The sequence below is a fragment of the Lacerta agilis genome, chromosome 10 (assembly GCF_009819535.1).
Source record: "Lacerta agilis isolate rLacAgi1 chromosome 10, rLacAgi1.pri, whole genome shotgun sequence".
Classification (NCBI taxonomy): domain Eukaryota; kingdom Metazoa; phylum Chordata; class Lepidosauria; order Squamata; family Lacertidae; genus Lacerta; species Lacerta agilis.
Genome location: NC_046321.1, coordinates 7,509,766 through 7,523,756, shown reverse-complemented (window position 1 = coordinate 7,523,756; position 13,991 = coordinate 7,509,766). Strand labels below are relative to the sequence as shown.

Below are 13,991 nucleotides of genomic sequence, written 5' to 3'. Positions count from 1 at the left end.
GTGGCTATTGGGCCGGCAAGTGGCTTCAGAACCAGCTGCAAAAGAACTATCCTTATATCCGGGGGGGGGGGGTGCGCACGCATTTTTTGTTTTCTGTAGCTGTTAAAAAAAAAAGAAGGAGAGAGAGGGAGAGATGTGCAAAGTGGCAAAATTAAAAGTATACATGCAGGTGTCACAAAAGGAAGGTGCTTTTAGGTTCCCCATGCCCTCCCCACTCCACACAGACCCCAAGAACCAACATCCATCTATTTACAAAGGCTGAGAAAGCAGCACAGTGTCGTTTTTCTTCTTCTTCTTCTCTGCAAGGCAACTGCGTCACTTTAGAAATAATAATCAAACAACTCGGGGACGCCAGGATGCTGCAGAGGAAGACTCTTTAGTCTACCAAAATCTCAGAAAGTGGTGGGGGAAAAGCAACCAGCTTAACGACCCTCCGGTTTGCATTCTTAAAGCGATGTTCCTTCTCCTTCCCAGCTTCTCTTGTGTATTCCCCACCCCACCCCAAGAAACACCACCGTGTCTCGAGTCTGATACGCAACAGAGTCCAATACGCAACAGGCAGATGATCAGCTTATGGGGATCCGAGAAGGGATAGATCCTCGCGTTGAATGGAGAGACACACACGGCAGACGCAAGCTTCGGAGCGGGGCGGCGCAAGCGGGCTGAGTTTCCTTCCGTCTGCGCTCTTCCATCTTCCTAAACATCGCCTGAAGAAACCCAAGACTGCGTGCGGGACGTGGTCATGTTCTGCAAGCGGGAGGGAGAAGAGGGAGAGAGAGAGAGAGAGAGCAAACTTTTGAGCAGGTGGCTGAGCATTCGGAGGGGGACAAAAGGGAAAGAAGCAATGCACCCCTTTGCATGCAGGTGGCAGGGAGGAAAACGAGAGAAGCAGCTGCAGAAGGCACTGCCCTATCCAGCAGAGGCAGTAGCCACTAGGCACGCAGGCCATCCTGAAGGAAGCAGGCCAGGTCGCAAGGCGTAAAAGCAGCTCTCGCTCCCTGCATCTACTAACAGTCCCTCGGCCTGAATTCTGAAAGAAACTTTATAGTCATCTCGTGCACACTTCCAGCTGCGTTGCTGTGGGCCACAGAAACAGAGGAAGCTGCCTAACACCTTTGGGTCTGTCTATCTATCTCTGCACTGTGATGCTGACGGCCAGTGGCTCTCCAGGGTTTCGGAACCAGGAATCTCTCCCAGGGAGAGGTTGGACTTGAGACTTTCTGAATGCAAAGCAAATGCTCGAGGATTATCATCATCATCACCATCATTTAATTTTGCATTGTTTGGGCCCCATCAAGTTGCAAAGACAAGCTTTGGGGGGGGGCAAGCAGACACTTTTGGCTCATCTGAAGGCAGCTCCGTATAGGGAAGTGGTTTTTTAAAATCATTTTTATTTGATTTTTCAAATATAGATTTACAACAAAACCAAATACACTTCCATATACAGAGATTTCTCCGACTCTCGAGACCTCCCCCCCCATCCCTTCAGTGGGTCCTAATGTCAACGCTTTCAACTGCATATTATATCAAATCTATATTTTATATCTATCCATAGAGTTTGTTACATTACAAGTGAGATTAAAATCCTGCTAATGTTTTCATCTGTTACATTACAAGTGAGAATAAAATCCTGTTAATGTTTTCATCTGCTTACAGTGGTCTCTTAAATAAATTATAAATTTCCCCCATTCTTTCTTGAAGTTTTTGTCTTCTTGGTTCCTGAGCCTTCTGGTCAGTTTTGCCATTTTGGCGTAATCCTACAGATTAGTTTGCCATTCCTCTCTGTTAGGGAGTCTTTCTTCTTTCCATCTCTGGACTAGTATAGGGAAGATTTTAATGGGTTTTTTTTTACTAGGTTTTTATATTTTGCTGGGGCAGAGTTGCAGAGGGGCTGGGACAACCCATTCAGATGGATGTGGTACAAATAATAAAAATATTATTATTATTATTATTATTATTATTATTATTATTATTATTATTATTATGCAAACAGCACAAAAGAATCCCAGGGCATTCTAAAAATGGAAACGTTTTGGGAAAGATGAAGCAGACAGTTTAAAAGGGACTTCAACCACCACCACTTGTGTCAACAAGCCCATTCATTGCAGAAACACACACCAAAGCAGAACCAGTTTCAAGGAAGCTGAGGAAGCACAGGTCAAAGATGTACCCCCTCTCTGCCTGCCCACTCCCCCCCAAAAAAGACCCCCCAAACCAAACAAAGATAGCCTTGAGCAGCTGTTATTCCAACAAGGTACAGTCAGGCTGGGGTAAAGCACAAACACGCAGAGCAGCAAGCCATTTTACCTGGGAAATATTAGCAAAGCGAAAAGTTTGAAAAAGTGACAAATGGGCCGTCTTTCAGCGTGAAAAGGGGGAAAAAAGAGACAGAGAAAGGGGGTGAAGGAGAGAGGCTTGCACTGTTATCCGACAGGAATGTGTTCAAGGGATGTCGTATCCTCCTTCACATGCACACCATAAATTAAAAGCACATGGCTGCCCACGCCCAAAAGAATATTGGGAACTGTAGTTTACCCCCTTGCAGGACTACGGTTCCCAGCACCCTTAACAAACTAGTTTCCAGGACCCAAGAGGAGTGATCTTCCTGCAGTTCTAAAAAGTTGCAGCAGGGGGAGGGGCTCGCCCGCACGAAATCTTATGGAGCTGAAATCTCCACCCACAAAAGCTGCCCTTTGCGTTGGTCTATCTGGCTTCATGCTGACTGCTCTGGTTGGCAGAGGTCCTTTCATTCTACAACTCCCATCCAACACCCCAGCCAGCAGAGTGAACGGTCACGGCAGATGGGGAGGTACGCACAGAGACCGGAGCTCTTGCCATGCCAACCACATGCCCAAACTCTGCATTATAAAAGTATTGCTCTCCCACCAACTGTCTGCTCCCTCAAGTGCTGCTGGATTAGAACCAAGCTTGAGCTAAAGATAGATAGAGAGAGAGAGAGAGAGAGAGAGAGAGAGAGAGAGAGAGAGAGAGAGAGAGAGAGAGAGAGAGAGAGATGGCACTTAAATCCCAATGTCAGATACAATAAATCTGTGTTTCTCAAACTCGGGTCCCCAGCCGCTGTTGGGACTACAACTCCCATCATGCCTGACTACTGGCCCTGCTAGCTAGGGATGATGGGAGTTGTAGTCCAACAGCATCCAGGTACGCGAATTTGAGAAACACTGCTAGCCCTTTACCCAGAAAGCTAGTAAGGGGAACAAGACATGTGGCAGCACCTCAGCTTCTCTCCCAAGCGCAAGAAAGGGGTTTTTGTAGCGACTGACAAGATGCTCTGATAAATTAAGCATTAAGCTCCCACAAACTGGAAGGGCTATAACTCAGTGGTAGAGAATCTGCTTTGCATCCAGAAGGGCCCAGGCAACTCCAGGCAGGGGCAGAAGTGTCTCTGAAATCCTGGTAGCCACTGGGAGTCACTGTAGACCAGAGATTGAAAAAAACTATGTTTCAGCCCATGGACCTCTTTGTGTTTCTTAGGAAGCACCTTTCACACTGTCCTCATGGGTCACTTCAGTGGAATCAATCAGAGCCCGGAAAAGCACATAGAGCTGGAAGAGGAAGTGGGAAAGGGCATCCCTTCTCCCAACTTCCTCCTTCAGCAACTGGCACTTTTCGAGGGGTTAAAACACAGTCGTACCTTGGATCTCAAACGACAGATTGGCTCCTGAACAAACTGGCTCCTGAGTGACTGGAACCCAGGAGTGAGTGTTCCGTTTTGCGAACGCTCTTTTGGAAGCCGAACGTCCGATGGGGCTTCCGCTGCTTCTGGTTGGCTGCAGGAGTTTCCTGCAGTCATTCAGAAGCCGCGCTCTGGTTTCTGAACATTTTGGAAGTTGAACGGACTTCCGGAACGGATTCCGTTCTACTTCCAAGGTACGACTGTAGTAGTGGCTCTCAGAGGGTGCGGCACACCATATTGGTGTGGCAGAAAGATTCAAGGGCAAAGAAACGCTTAAACATTTCAGTGTAGTATAGTACAGTATAAAAAAATTATTTTGCACATTATGGGTAGATATATTTTCAAAACGAGAGCAAGAGCATTAGCTATCCTTCTACAGTTCTCCACAATGTATTGTTGTGAACAGGAATTTTCAACTCTGACAAACAAAGAGATAGTATTGAGGAGGAAGTGAGTTTCTCAAATTAGACGCGATATAAAGGAGTTATTACCCAGCAAAAGCAAGCTCATACCGCCTCTCATTGAGTGTGCATACATCTTTAAATTACATATGCAAGAGGCTCGCTTATAATGACTGGCTGATTAGATTATCTGTCTGGAAACCTGCAGAAAAGGCTCCCTTTCCTTTAGAAGCTGCAGAAATGTGAGTTGAACCCCATAAAAACGGGGCTTTTCCTCTTTGCTTTTCCCCCTTTGCAAAAAGCTGCAAAACTTTTAGCTGATCCTCAAAAAACAGGGCTTTTAGAGGAAAACCAGAAAAAATATTTTTTTAAATCTTGTTTCCTCTTCTAAAAACGAGGTGCGCCCTATGGTCCGGTGCGCCCTATGGAGCAAAAAAATTACGGTACTTTCTAGATGCCCCGTGATCACATTATAAAGCAGTTGTGTTCTGTGTTATAAATCAAGCACTGCTAGGAGTTGCTTCTGTTTGTTTTCTGGTGGATTTACTACCAATGAAAAATCGGGTGTGGGCACTGACAGTACAGATCTAAATAGATGGTCTGACTTTGCATGAAGGCAGCTTCCTATGTTCCTACCATATGCAAGAAAGGAAAACGTCCCTCAAGGATTCTAGGGGGGAAAGGTGCAAATTGAGTTTGGAGAGCTAAGTGCGCAGATTAGTGGCAGCAAAGGGGAAATAAAGCCAGCCTGGAGGTAAAAAAAAGGTTAACCTGCAAGATACTTACAGGCAGGCCTTCCCCAGTAAAGGCTGTAACAGAGAGAAAAGGGAGACAGAAGAGAAATCAGTCTTGGTGTGGAAAGCAGAACAACAACAAGAAATTCAAGATAAAGGATTTGAGATAGCAGGCAAAAAAACACAAAAGCCACGCATGTCAACAAACAAAGCCACTTCCATTCATGCAAAACATAGAAACACATTTCGGCAAAGAGCCTCCACAATTTCAGTATCTGGGTCACACAAGGGAAAGAAGGAATAGGGCAGCAATTTAGCAGGAAACCCCCTTTTGTCTGCTAGCATACAGAAGCTGCCTCCAGGCATTTTTCAGGAAGTCCCATTTCCTGCTAACTAGGAGCTGATGGGTTTTTGGCTTTCAAATTAGGCAGACATTTAGCTGCAATGGGAAGTGCCCCCCCCCCCAAAAAATAGGAGACGCTCCATCCATTCATCCTTTTAATAAGGTGTTGAGCAAGACTAATCTATGAAAATTTGCTGCAACCTCTGGAAACAACCTTCAGCTGGGCAACACCAGCAAATGTGAAGAAGAGACATTGAGACAATGTGGGGGGAAGTCAAACTGGCTTGCTGGCAGCAACAAAGTGACCTCCCTGGGGTGCAAGCCTGGGGCAGTGTGTCTGGAGGTCCTGGGCTGCCCAGGACAAGAAGCAGAGGAAGACATTTGGCACCAGTTTGGCCGCAGGAGTTGCTGGAAGGAGGCAAACAAGGCGCCATCCAGCCATCTTAGGCTTCAGAACTGTGTAGGGTGACATCGTAGCCAAGTTAAAAAATATGGAATGATAGGAATCAAGGAAGGCTTGGAGAGGAAAGACAAGCTAAACACAAATCCTAAAAAAGTGTGTTCCAGCAAAGGTTTGAAGGCCAGGTTGAAGCTGTTTCTATAATCCTCACCAAACACCAGGCAAATATTTCTACATAAACAAGTTGGGACTTCCAAGATGGCGCCGAGGCAAGACGCTCTTTTCAGAGCTCAAAGGAATCTCTAACTTTAAGCCTTCATTGTTGGTCCTCCCCTTCTGTTTCTTTTAGCCTTTTTACCCTTTTAAATCAAAGGCGAAGCTGTCATATTTTTGAATACTTTGACTACCCCGGTGTCGTGATTTTAAGTAACCTACCTGGCATTCCCGCCCAGGTTTCCTGTTGACTCTTTGTGTCAACTCATTCCAAGAACTTTTAAGGATTTTAACCTTAACTTTTCTTTTTTTAACTCTAACTCTATAACTTTTGAAAACTCAAGGCTTTTAACTCTCAAAACTATCAATCCACAAACTTTTTCATCACTTCTAAGTCCTTTGACCCCCCAACATCTCAATTATTTTCAACATACCGAGTGAGAAGGAGAGGAAGAACTACTTAAATTCCTCTTGATTTTTATGTCTCTCCAATTACCTCACAACTTAAAACCTTTGCTGTAGACCACTTAAGACCAATTGAGATTGTGACTTGGAACCCTAGAATTCTACCCAGAAGTTTGGCCTCACTGATCTAAGAACAGCCTAGTAATGAGAGGAACTAAAAGACCCAGGTGTCCTGATACGGAAACCGACATAGGGTCTCCAGGTCTCAAACAGAGTAATTTAGACAATTATCTGCTGCCTCAAAAACAGCCCATATCTCCTCCAAAAAAACTATTTTCAATTCTCAGCACTTAAACAAGTTCACAAGGCCAACAAAGGCCAAGCCTGGCTTATAGGCAGGTTCTCAAACAACCAAATTACACCAACCCAAAACATTATAAATTCTTTTTAAAGGCGCTTTGGTAGGAGGAAAAGGTGAAGGCAAGGAAAGCAAAAGTAAACCAGTGATGCCAACTGAGATCTGATAGCACCGCCGTTTAAAATGGATAAGCGACAAGACAGAACAACCTCCTCCCATGGTTTAAAGCAGTGGGGAAGATATTTAAGCATGGAAATGCAACGACCACAACACACAACCGCCACCACAAGCAGGCACGCACACGAGAAAACACCAACAAAAGAATGTGACCAACTTGTCCGGGCATCTGGGCGGGCACCTCCTGGGGCATACAGGTGGGCAGGGCAGCGGAAGCAGAATCAGCCACATGCTCCTCAAAGCTGTTGATGCGAGGCTTTTTGGTGGGCTCTGGGCTCGCTAGAGGGGTGACGCTATTGCGTCTCATGAGGGTGTTAGATCCCTTCTTTGCATCCTAAATTAAGAGCGAGACAAAGATAAAAAAAACGAGAAAATAAAGTGAGGAAGGAGGAGAAAGTTATGGGGGTGGGGAGGGGAGAAAAGCAGCGAGGGGGAATAAAATATAAACCAACCAAACACACACACACACACACACACACACACACACGATGGGTTAATTGGTTCTGACGAAACGCACCAAAAAAGGAAAGGAAAAAGCAAAGACCAGGAAATCTCATTAAAGAACGAGTTATTATCGCTGGGATTCCTTCGAGGTCCCTTGGAGCTCATGTATGCTAATCAAGACCCAACATACTTCTAAAGCAGGGATGGGAAAACATTTGCGGGGTGAGGGCCGTGTTCCCCTCTAAGGTCTTGTTTTACGGGTCATATGTATTAGCGATGATCTGAGTCAGAAACAAAACTGTTAATTTGGCCTCTGAGTCAGAAACAAAATTGGTTAATTTGCAGGTGAAACTCAAAAAAATAGAATATCGTGGAAAGGTTCGCTTATTTCAGTAATTCAACTTAAAAGGTGAAACTAATATAGGAGATTGACTCATGACATGCAAAGCGAGATATGTCAAGCCTTTGTTTGTTATAATTGTGATGATTATGGCGTACAGCTGATGAGAACCCCAAATTAACAATTTAAACTTTGGGGTTTTCATCCATAATCATCACAGTTATAACAAACAAAGGCTTGACATATCTCGCTTTGCATCTCATATATGAAACTCCAGTAGCTAATGAAGACAATTGCTTACATAAATGGACTTTTCCACGATACTCTAATTTTTCGAGTTTCACCTGTATATGGTAGGCTAAGCTCTACACACAAACGCAGCCCTTAAATCAGGGTTCGAGGAAAACCTTTGAGCATTGCAAAAAGACTCAAGGAGGGGGAGCAGATGGAGAAGGTCCCCAAAGCTCAGAAGGCTGAGTTCCAGGTGCAGGGGGGTGGTTTCAATGGCCATATTCGGCCCCCTGGACCTCAGGTTTCCCACCTCTGTTCTAAAGAAGTAATGTTGGGCCCAAGAATGAAATATTCAAAATTTCCAGATTAGGGTTTGAGAAGCCTCTCTCTCTCCCTGCACTAGGTCTTTCGAAGAAAGTAAGAGATGAGGTCTTTGTGCAACGAAGAGAGCAGCTAGGTGCCTTGGGAGAGAATCCACACCAATCCCACTGATCCAGCCTACAAATTACAAGAGGAATAATTGGAAAAAGCCACAGGAAGAACGGTTTGTTAGCGCTCGTGATCCTAATCGCATCCGCAAAGCGTCTTGCTGCAACCTGGCACTTACGCATTCGATTCTGCCTCAGATGTGGGCAGAGGGAGAGTGGTGACTGGAAGGTAGAGGGTTTGGGGGCCAGGATAGTGGTGGTTAGATTTGAATTAATGATGTTTAACTGAAGGAAGATATGCTCTATCGTAACTAAGCTTGTAAACAGAGTATTAAGACTGTTATGTTTGGTGAAAAATAAAGCCTTGTTCTTGTTGTGCCAAGACATATCGTCGATTATTTGATCCAGCAAGTCAGGAGGGCTCAAAAGAGGGTGAACTCAGAGAAGTGGACCAAAAGACTTACAGGGTGATAAGTCAGGTCCTGGAGTTACACTAAGGAGGGGTGCAGGGACTAAAAGCCTAGAAGTGCCATCTAGTTGCCCTGTGAGCTGAGGTAACAGTAGCAGGGAGGGATCAAACATGAGTGAAGCCCTGGACTATAGGCCAAAAGGACTTTACATCCCATTAGCCCAGAGCCAATCCTAAAACCGGCCACGGAAGCTGGATTGGAGTACCCTTGTTACTACAGGACCCCGAGTGGAGGGAGGGGAATGTTGGCAGTTTAGACGGACCTCGAAGTACAGGTGGGGTGGGTGTGTAAGAGTACACGGTACGCCACCACAGAGAAATAAATAGTAACGGGGGGAATTGGAGAGGGGTTCCGTCACATATTTATTCAAACATACACCAGTAGCAATGGACCAGACATTTCCTTCAAACCTCCTTAAAACACTTAGCAGAATATAAAAGAGGTCTTAGCTAGCTTTTGAAAGTTTGGGAAAAACATGTAGCCAAGTAAAGAGGCACCATAGGTATATATATTTATATAATTGTAGAATCGTAGGGTCGGAAGGGACCACGAGGGTGACCAAGTCCAGTTTGAAAACACAGAAGGAGCTGTCTAAATGGTGCTACAAATTACTCCCTGCTCCCGCTGCCACCACCACCAATCCACCGAAAAATGGTCAGGAATAAATACTGCTTACAAAAAGAGGGGGTCCATCTTTGAGTGGTTTCCAACAACACAGGTGTCTACCCAACTCCTTTCCAACAACACAGGGGTAGGAAGAAGGCCAGAAGCTCCTCACCTCTGTTCTGTCCCGGTGGGTGTTCACAGCCTCAACGTTCAAGAAGATGGATTCAACTCTGCAGCCTTGTAGAAGCAAAGGGAAAGAAAGGGTTTTTTTGGGGGGGTGTGCAGAGAGAGAAGATATACAGGACACGTTCAGTTACAGGGGATGCAATTATTTAGCAAACATTTGATTCAATCGAAATCAACAAAGAGCGCCTCAATTGATTCTGATTGTTGTTTTTTAAGTTAATTATTCTTTGACGCAAGCGCTTAGAAATCTGCAGCTGGAAAATGCCACAAAAGACAAACACATTTTCCCTTCAAACGCACACATGCAAAGGATTTGTGCCAATTGAGATGGCTCCCTGTGGAATACACATAGCATGCATTGTGCTTTCGTTTTCATCCACAGTGCAAATGTGGAGAAATTTAAGCAATTGATCGTTCAGTTAAGACGTATACAATTAAAATCAACTAAGATTTGGGGACGCGGGTGGCGCTGTGGTCTAAACCACAGAGCTTAGGGCTTGCTGATCAGTAGGTCGGCGGTTCGAATCCCCGCAACTGGGTGAGCTCCCATTGCTCGGTCCCTGCTCCTGCCAACCTAGCAGTTCGAAAGCACGTCAAAGTCCAAGTAGATAAATAGGTACCGCTCCAGCGGGAAGGTAAACGGCGTTTCCATGCGCTGCTCTGGTTTGCCAGAAGTGGCTTAGTCCTGCTGGCCACAAGACCCGGAAGCTGTACGCCGGCTCCCTCGGCCAGTAATGCGAGATGAGCACTGCAACCCCACAGTCGGACACGACTGGACCTAATGGTCAGGGGTCCCTTTACCTTTATGATTTTTTTGGGGGGGGGGCTGATCAGGTGACACCCCCAAGAATCACATTGTAAGTACTGACATATCAAGAATTGGCTGGTAAGGCATATAGTTTGTGACTTTGGCAGGGGCAGAAAGGGTAGAAATTCATTTGAGTGAGGCACAGGCCAACCTTCCTGGGTAGGCCCTCTGTTCTAACAGAAAGGGAAGGAAACACTGCAGGGTAAAAAATTGGCTGGATACTCTCCTAAATATGTACATCAAAGTCCACCTCTGTTACCTACATTCTGCAAAAGAAAAGCAGAGTTCTGGGCTCTTGCATATAAATTGTGCAAACGAAGCAAAGTGTGTGAGCTTTTCTTGACTTTACCCTGTGACTCTTAAAACTGTAAGTTTTTTTTTTAAAAATTCTAAGCAAGGGTATTAGTTTAGGGCAGTGAAATGCCCATCCTCTTTAGCCACTGAAAATATTTCTCAGCTGCCTCTCCAGCTTCTGATATTTCACCGTGAGTTGTCTATATGCTTTTCCAGCGCATTTTCGTTTTAAACGAAAGCCAAGATTCTCAAGAAAAGTGTGTGGTGTTTGTCTTCAGTGCAACACAACACATTAGCAGGAGTGGAAGAGGAAATTCGGGTTAAGACGGGACAGACCCACTGGTGCTAACAGCAGACCACAGGGATGACCCAGTGAATACACTGCAGCAGATGAAAGAGTGGGAAAATCCTGGCCATTTCCTCATTGGCAGCCCCCTCCACAGATTACCATACACCATGGGTAGTAGGCAAACTAAGGCCTGGGGGCTGGATCAGGCCCAATCGCCTTCTAAATCCGGCCAACGGACGGTCCAGGAATCAGTGTGTTTTCACACGAGTAGAATGTGTTCTTTTATTTATAATGTATCTCTGGGTTATTTGTGGGGCATAGGAATTCATTCACTCCCCCCCCCCTTCAAAATATAGTCTGGCCCCTACAAGGTCTGAGGGACAGTGGACCGACCCCCTGCTGAAAAAGTTTGCTGACCCCTGCCATACACCGAAACCCCTCCAATCTGCCATCGCAAGCCACGGCATCATCTGCAGACATCTCTAGTAACAACGGCTGTAATAACAATTTCTTTCCACATCCAAGTTCATCGCGGCGCATGGGCCAGGGCAAGCAACCCAGGCACATCATGCTCTCTGTGCAGAACCTTTTGAGAGAAACAGATACTCACCATACGCCACAGGGGTTAGCTTCAGCACTGTGTGGAGAGGGCATTTCAAGTAAGGCATTTCCGCTGGAAGAAGAGCAAGAGAAGGCAGATTATCAGCCAGACACAGAAGTCTGTTTTATGCAGCGTTGCAAATGGAACACACGGGTTTTATGCATTTTTTATTCCATCCACCCCTCTCTCTTTTTTTAAGCTACCGTTTTTTCCTTGGAAGCACAACGCATTCGCTCAGGACACAACCCAGCGTTCCCGGTTCAAATCCTGGCTCAAGAGCTGCATCGGTTTTTAGTTGCTGGGTGGGTGGGTGAACACTCAGATGCAACATTGCAATGGAACTTTGGGTGTATATTTAGCAGGCGCCATTCTCTGGCTGGACATGGGTGGCACTGTGGTCTAAACCACAGAGCCTAGGGCTTGCCAATCAGAAGGTCGGCGGTTCGAATCCCCGCGACGGGGTGAGCTCCCGTTGCTCGGTCCCTGCTCCTGCCAACCTAGCAGTTCAAAAGCACGTCAAAGTGCAAGTAGATAAATAGGTACCGCTGCGGCAGGAAGGTAAACGGCATTTCCATGCACTGCTCTGGTTCGCCAGAAAGCGGCTTAGCCATGCTGGCCACATGACCCAGAAGCTGTACGCCGGCTCCCTCAGCCAGTAAAGCGAGATGAGCGCCGCAACCTCAGAGTCGTCCGCGACTGGACCTAATGGTCAGGAGTCCCTTTAGCTTTATTCTCTGGCTAAATACTGTACCTCGATCCTTGCACCCGTTTAACAAAGAGAGGCACACCCCGGGTACAGACCACTTACCTGCACTCTTGTCAAGGAAGTAGGCTAAGAGGCATCTCATCACGGCCTGGTGACAGATGACAAGGACGTTCTCCTGCCTCTCCAGCTCCATGATAACAGGCTCCAGGCGCTGCACGAGATCCTGGTAGGACTGCAGATGCAAAATGACAAGACAAAAAAAACTTGGTAAGGGCGCTGGCGGTGGGGCAACCCCCAGAATCTCACTCAAAACTGAAGTATGTTGATACAGGGCTTCACTGCCAGTCAGTGCACATGAAATACCAAGCTCAACAGACACCTGGTCTGACTCAGGATGGGGCCACTTCCTATGTCCCTCCGAAGAATTGCCTCCCGCTGCCCAAAAGAGTGGAGACGTAGCATCCTTTCATTCCCCAAAGAGAGCTCCGTGTTGTTCTGCTTTTGCTCGCAGTAGCAGGGGTTTGTTTTTCCCTACGTTGCAAAGCTCCGGAGGCAGGGCTATTTCTGCAAAGGAGATCCCAGGGGCATTGAAAATTCACCAGGGTGCGGAACAGGCAAAGAGAAAAGCGGAGCCATGTCAGCTCATGGCTGGGCTTAGCGCTTTGAGATGTTCTTTTTTCTCGCACGACCGCCAGCTCCTCGTTTATAGGAAGTCCACCTTTGAAGACTGCATGTGGGGATGCGTTTGGCACCATCCCCAACCCTGTTCTCCATCATTCCAGAGCGGTGATGCCATGTTAAGGGCTCACTCTCAAACCGCCAGCTCATGCCAAGGGCAGACCAAAGCACAAATAACCCACCACACAATTTTCTGAACCATTTCTCACGGCCCCAGGCTTACCTCTCCCGACGGGTAGCGGTAGTAGTATTTGTCCTGGTCCCGCAGAGCAAATTCTTCCGGGTACTTTTCCTTGATTTCATCGTAGGTTAGCTCTTCGCACACACCCTGCAAGAACCACAAGGTGGGGGGGGGGGAGAACATCAGGGCTGCTATTCGTGGCAAGATTTTGGAAGGCAGGTGGTGGAGGGGGGAAAGCAAAGAGATAATTTTGCAACGGCAAGATCCTACTCAAGTTTCTAGTCAAGGTCCTCTTCCCTGCAGAAAAGGAATTGTAGCCAGTCCCACTCAGTTGAGCCACTGAAATCAATGGATCTAAGTCAGTCATGCCCATTAATTTCTACTCTGCGTAAGGCACAAGGATGTTCATCAGATATTTTGGGCAGGGGGTTCAATGCCAAATTCTTCCAAACGTTCTGTTTGCATTGTCTGGCAGATGGAACAAATCTGCCCCCCTCCCTTGCATACAGTTCTGCACGCAGAGGAAGTGGGGAGGCCTGTTGTGCAAGGGAATCCCACCTGCAACCTATATGCATTCCAGCCTTGGGGAGTTTTCCACCAGGCAAAAGTGGCAAACTCCCCAAGCATACAGACAGTCACGGTGCACTTAACTTGTTCACGCTGAATTCATGGGGCAGATACAACACTTTAAAAAAAATGGGTCGATATAAATGGGATTGCAGCATAACTCATGCTCTCCAGATTACGCATAATAATAATAATAATATTTATTTATTTATTTATTTAGACCCTGCCCATCTGGCTGGGCTTCCCCATTATTGCACAGCCATCAGGACTAGTAGTATGACTAAGCTGCAGAATGCAATATCCTAGGAATCACAAGCAGGGAGATTCGGGGCATGCCGATCTGGCTGTGCACCGTGAAAACAGGATGCTGAACTAGGTGGGCTTTTGGCAGGAATCTCCTTGGGCGCACTGGGATCTCTGTAAAGCCTGGGGCA

General features: G+C 46.4%; 1 protein-coding gene across 5 annotated transcripts in view; it reads right to left on the bottom strand.

Moving 5' to 3' along the window:
• Positions 1-291: 291 nt before the first annotated feature.
• The window catches only part of PFKFB3 (6-phosphofructo-2-kinase/fructose-2,6-biphosphatase 3), a 69,139-nt gene continuing 55,439 nt past the window's right edge, over positions 292-13,991 (bottom strand). For 2 of the 5 annotated variants that reach the window (XM_033162212.1, XM_033162209.1), the window contains exons 10-16: positions 13,033-13,137; positions 12,234-12,363; positions 11,435-11,497; positions 9,420-9,484; positions 6,886-7,062; positions 4,885-4,907; positions 2,221-2,358 (exon numbers count right to left, since the gene is read on the bottom strand). In XM_033162212.1, the coding sequence (XP_033018103.1) occupies positions 2,304-2,358; positions 4,885-4,907; positions 6,886-7,062; positions 9,420-9,484; positions 11,435-11,497; positions 12,234-12,363; positions 13,033-13,137 (618 nt within the window). In that variant the 3' untranslated portion in view covers positions 2,221-2,303. Of the gene's footprint in view, positions 748-2,218; positions 2,359-4,884; positions 4,908-6,885; positions 7,063-9,317; positions 9,485-11,434; positions 11,498-12,233; positions 12,364-13,032; positions 13,138-13,991 lie in introns of those variants that run through there. The other 3 variants (XM_033162211.1, XM_033162208.1, XM_033162210.1) reach the window with 3 other exon arrangements.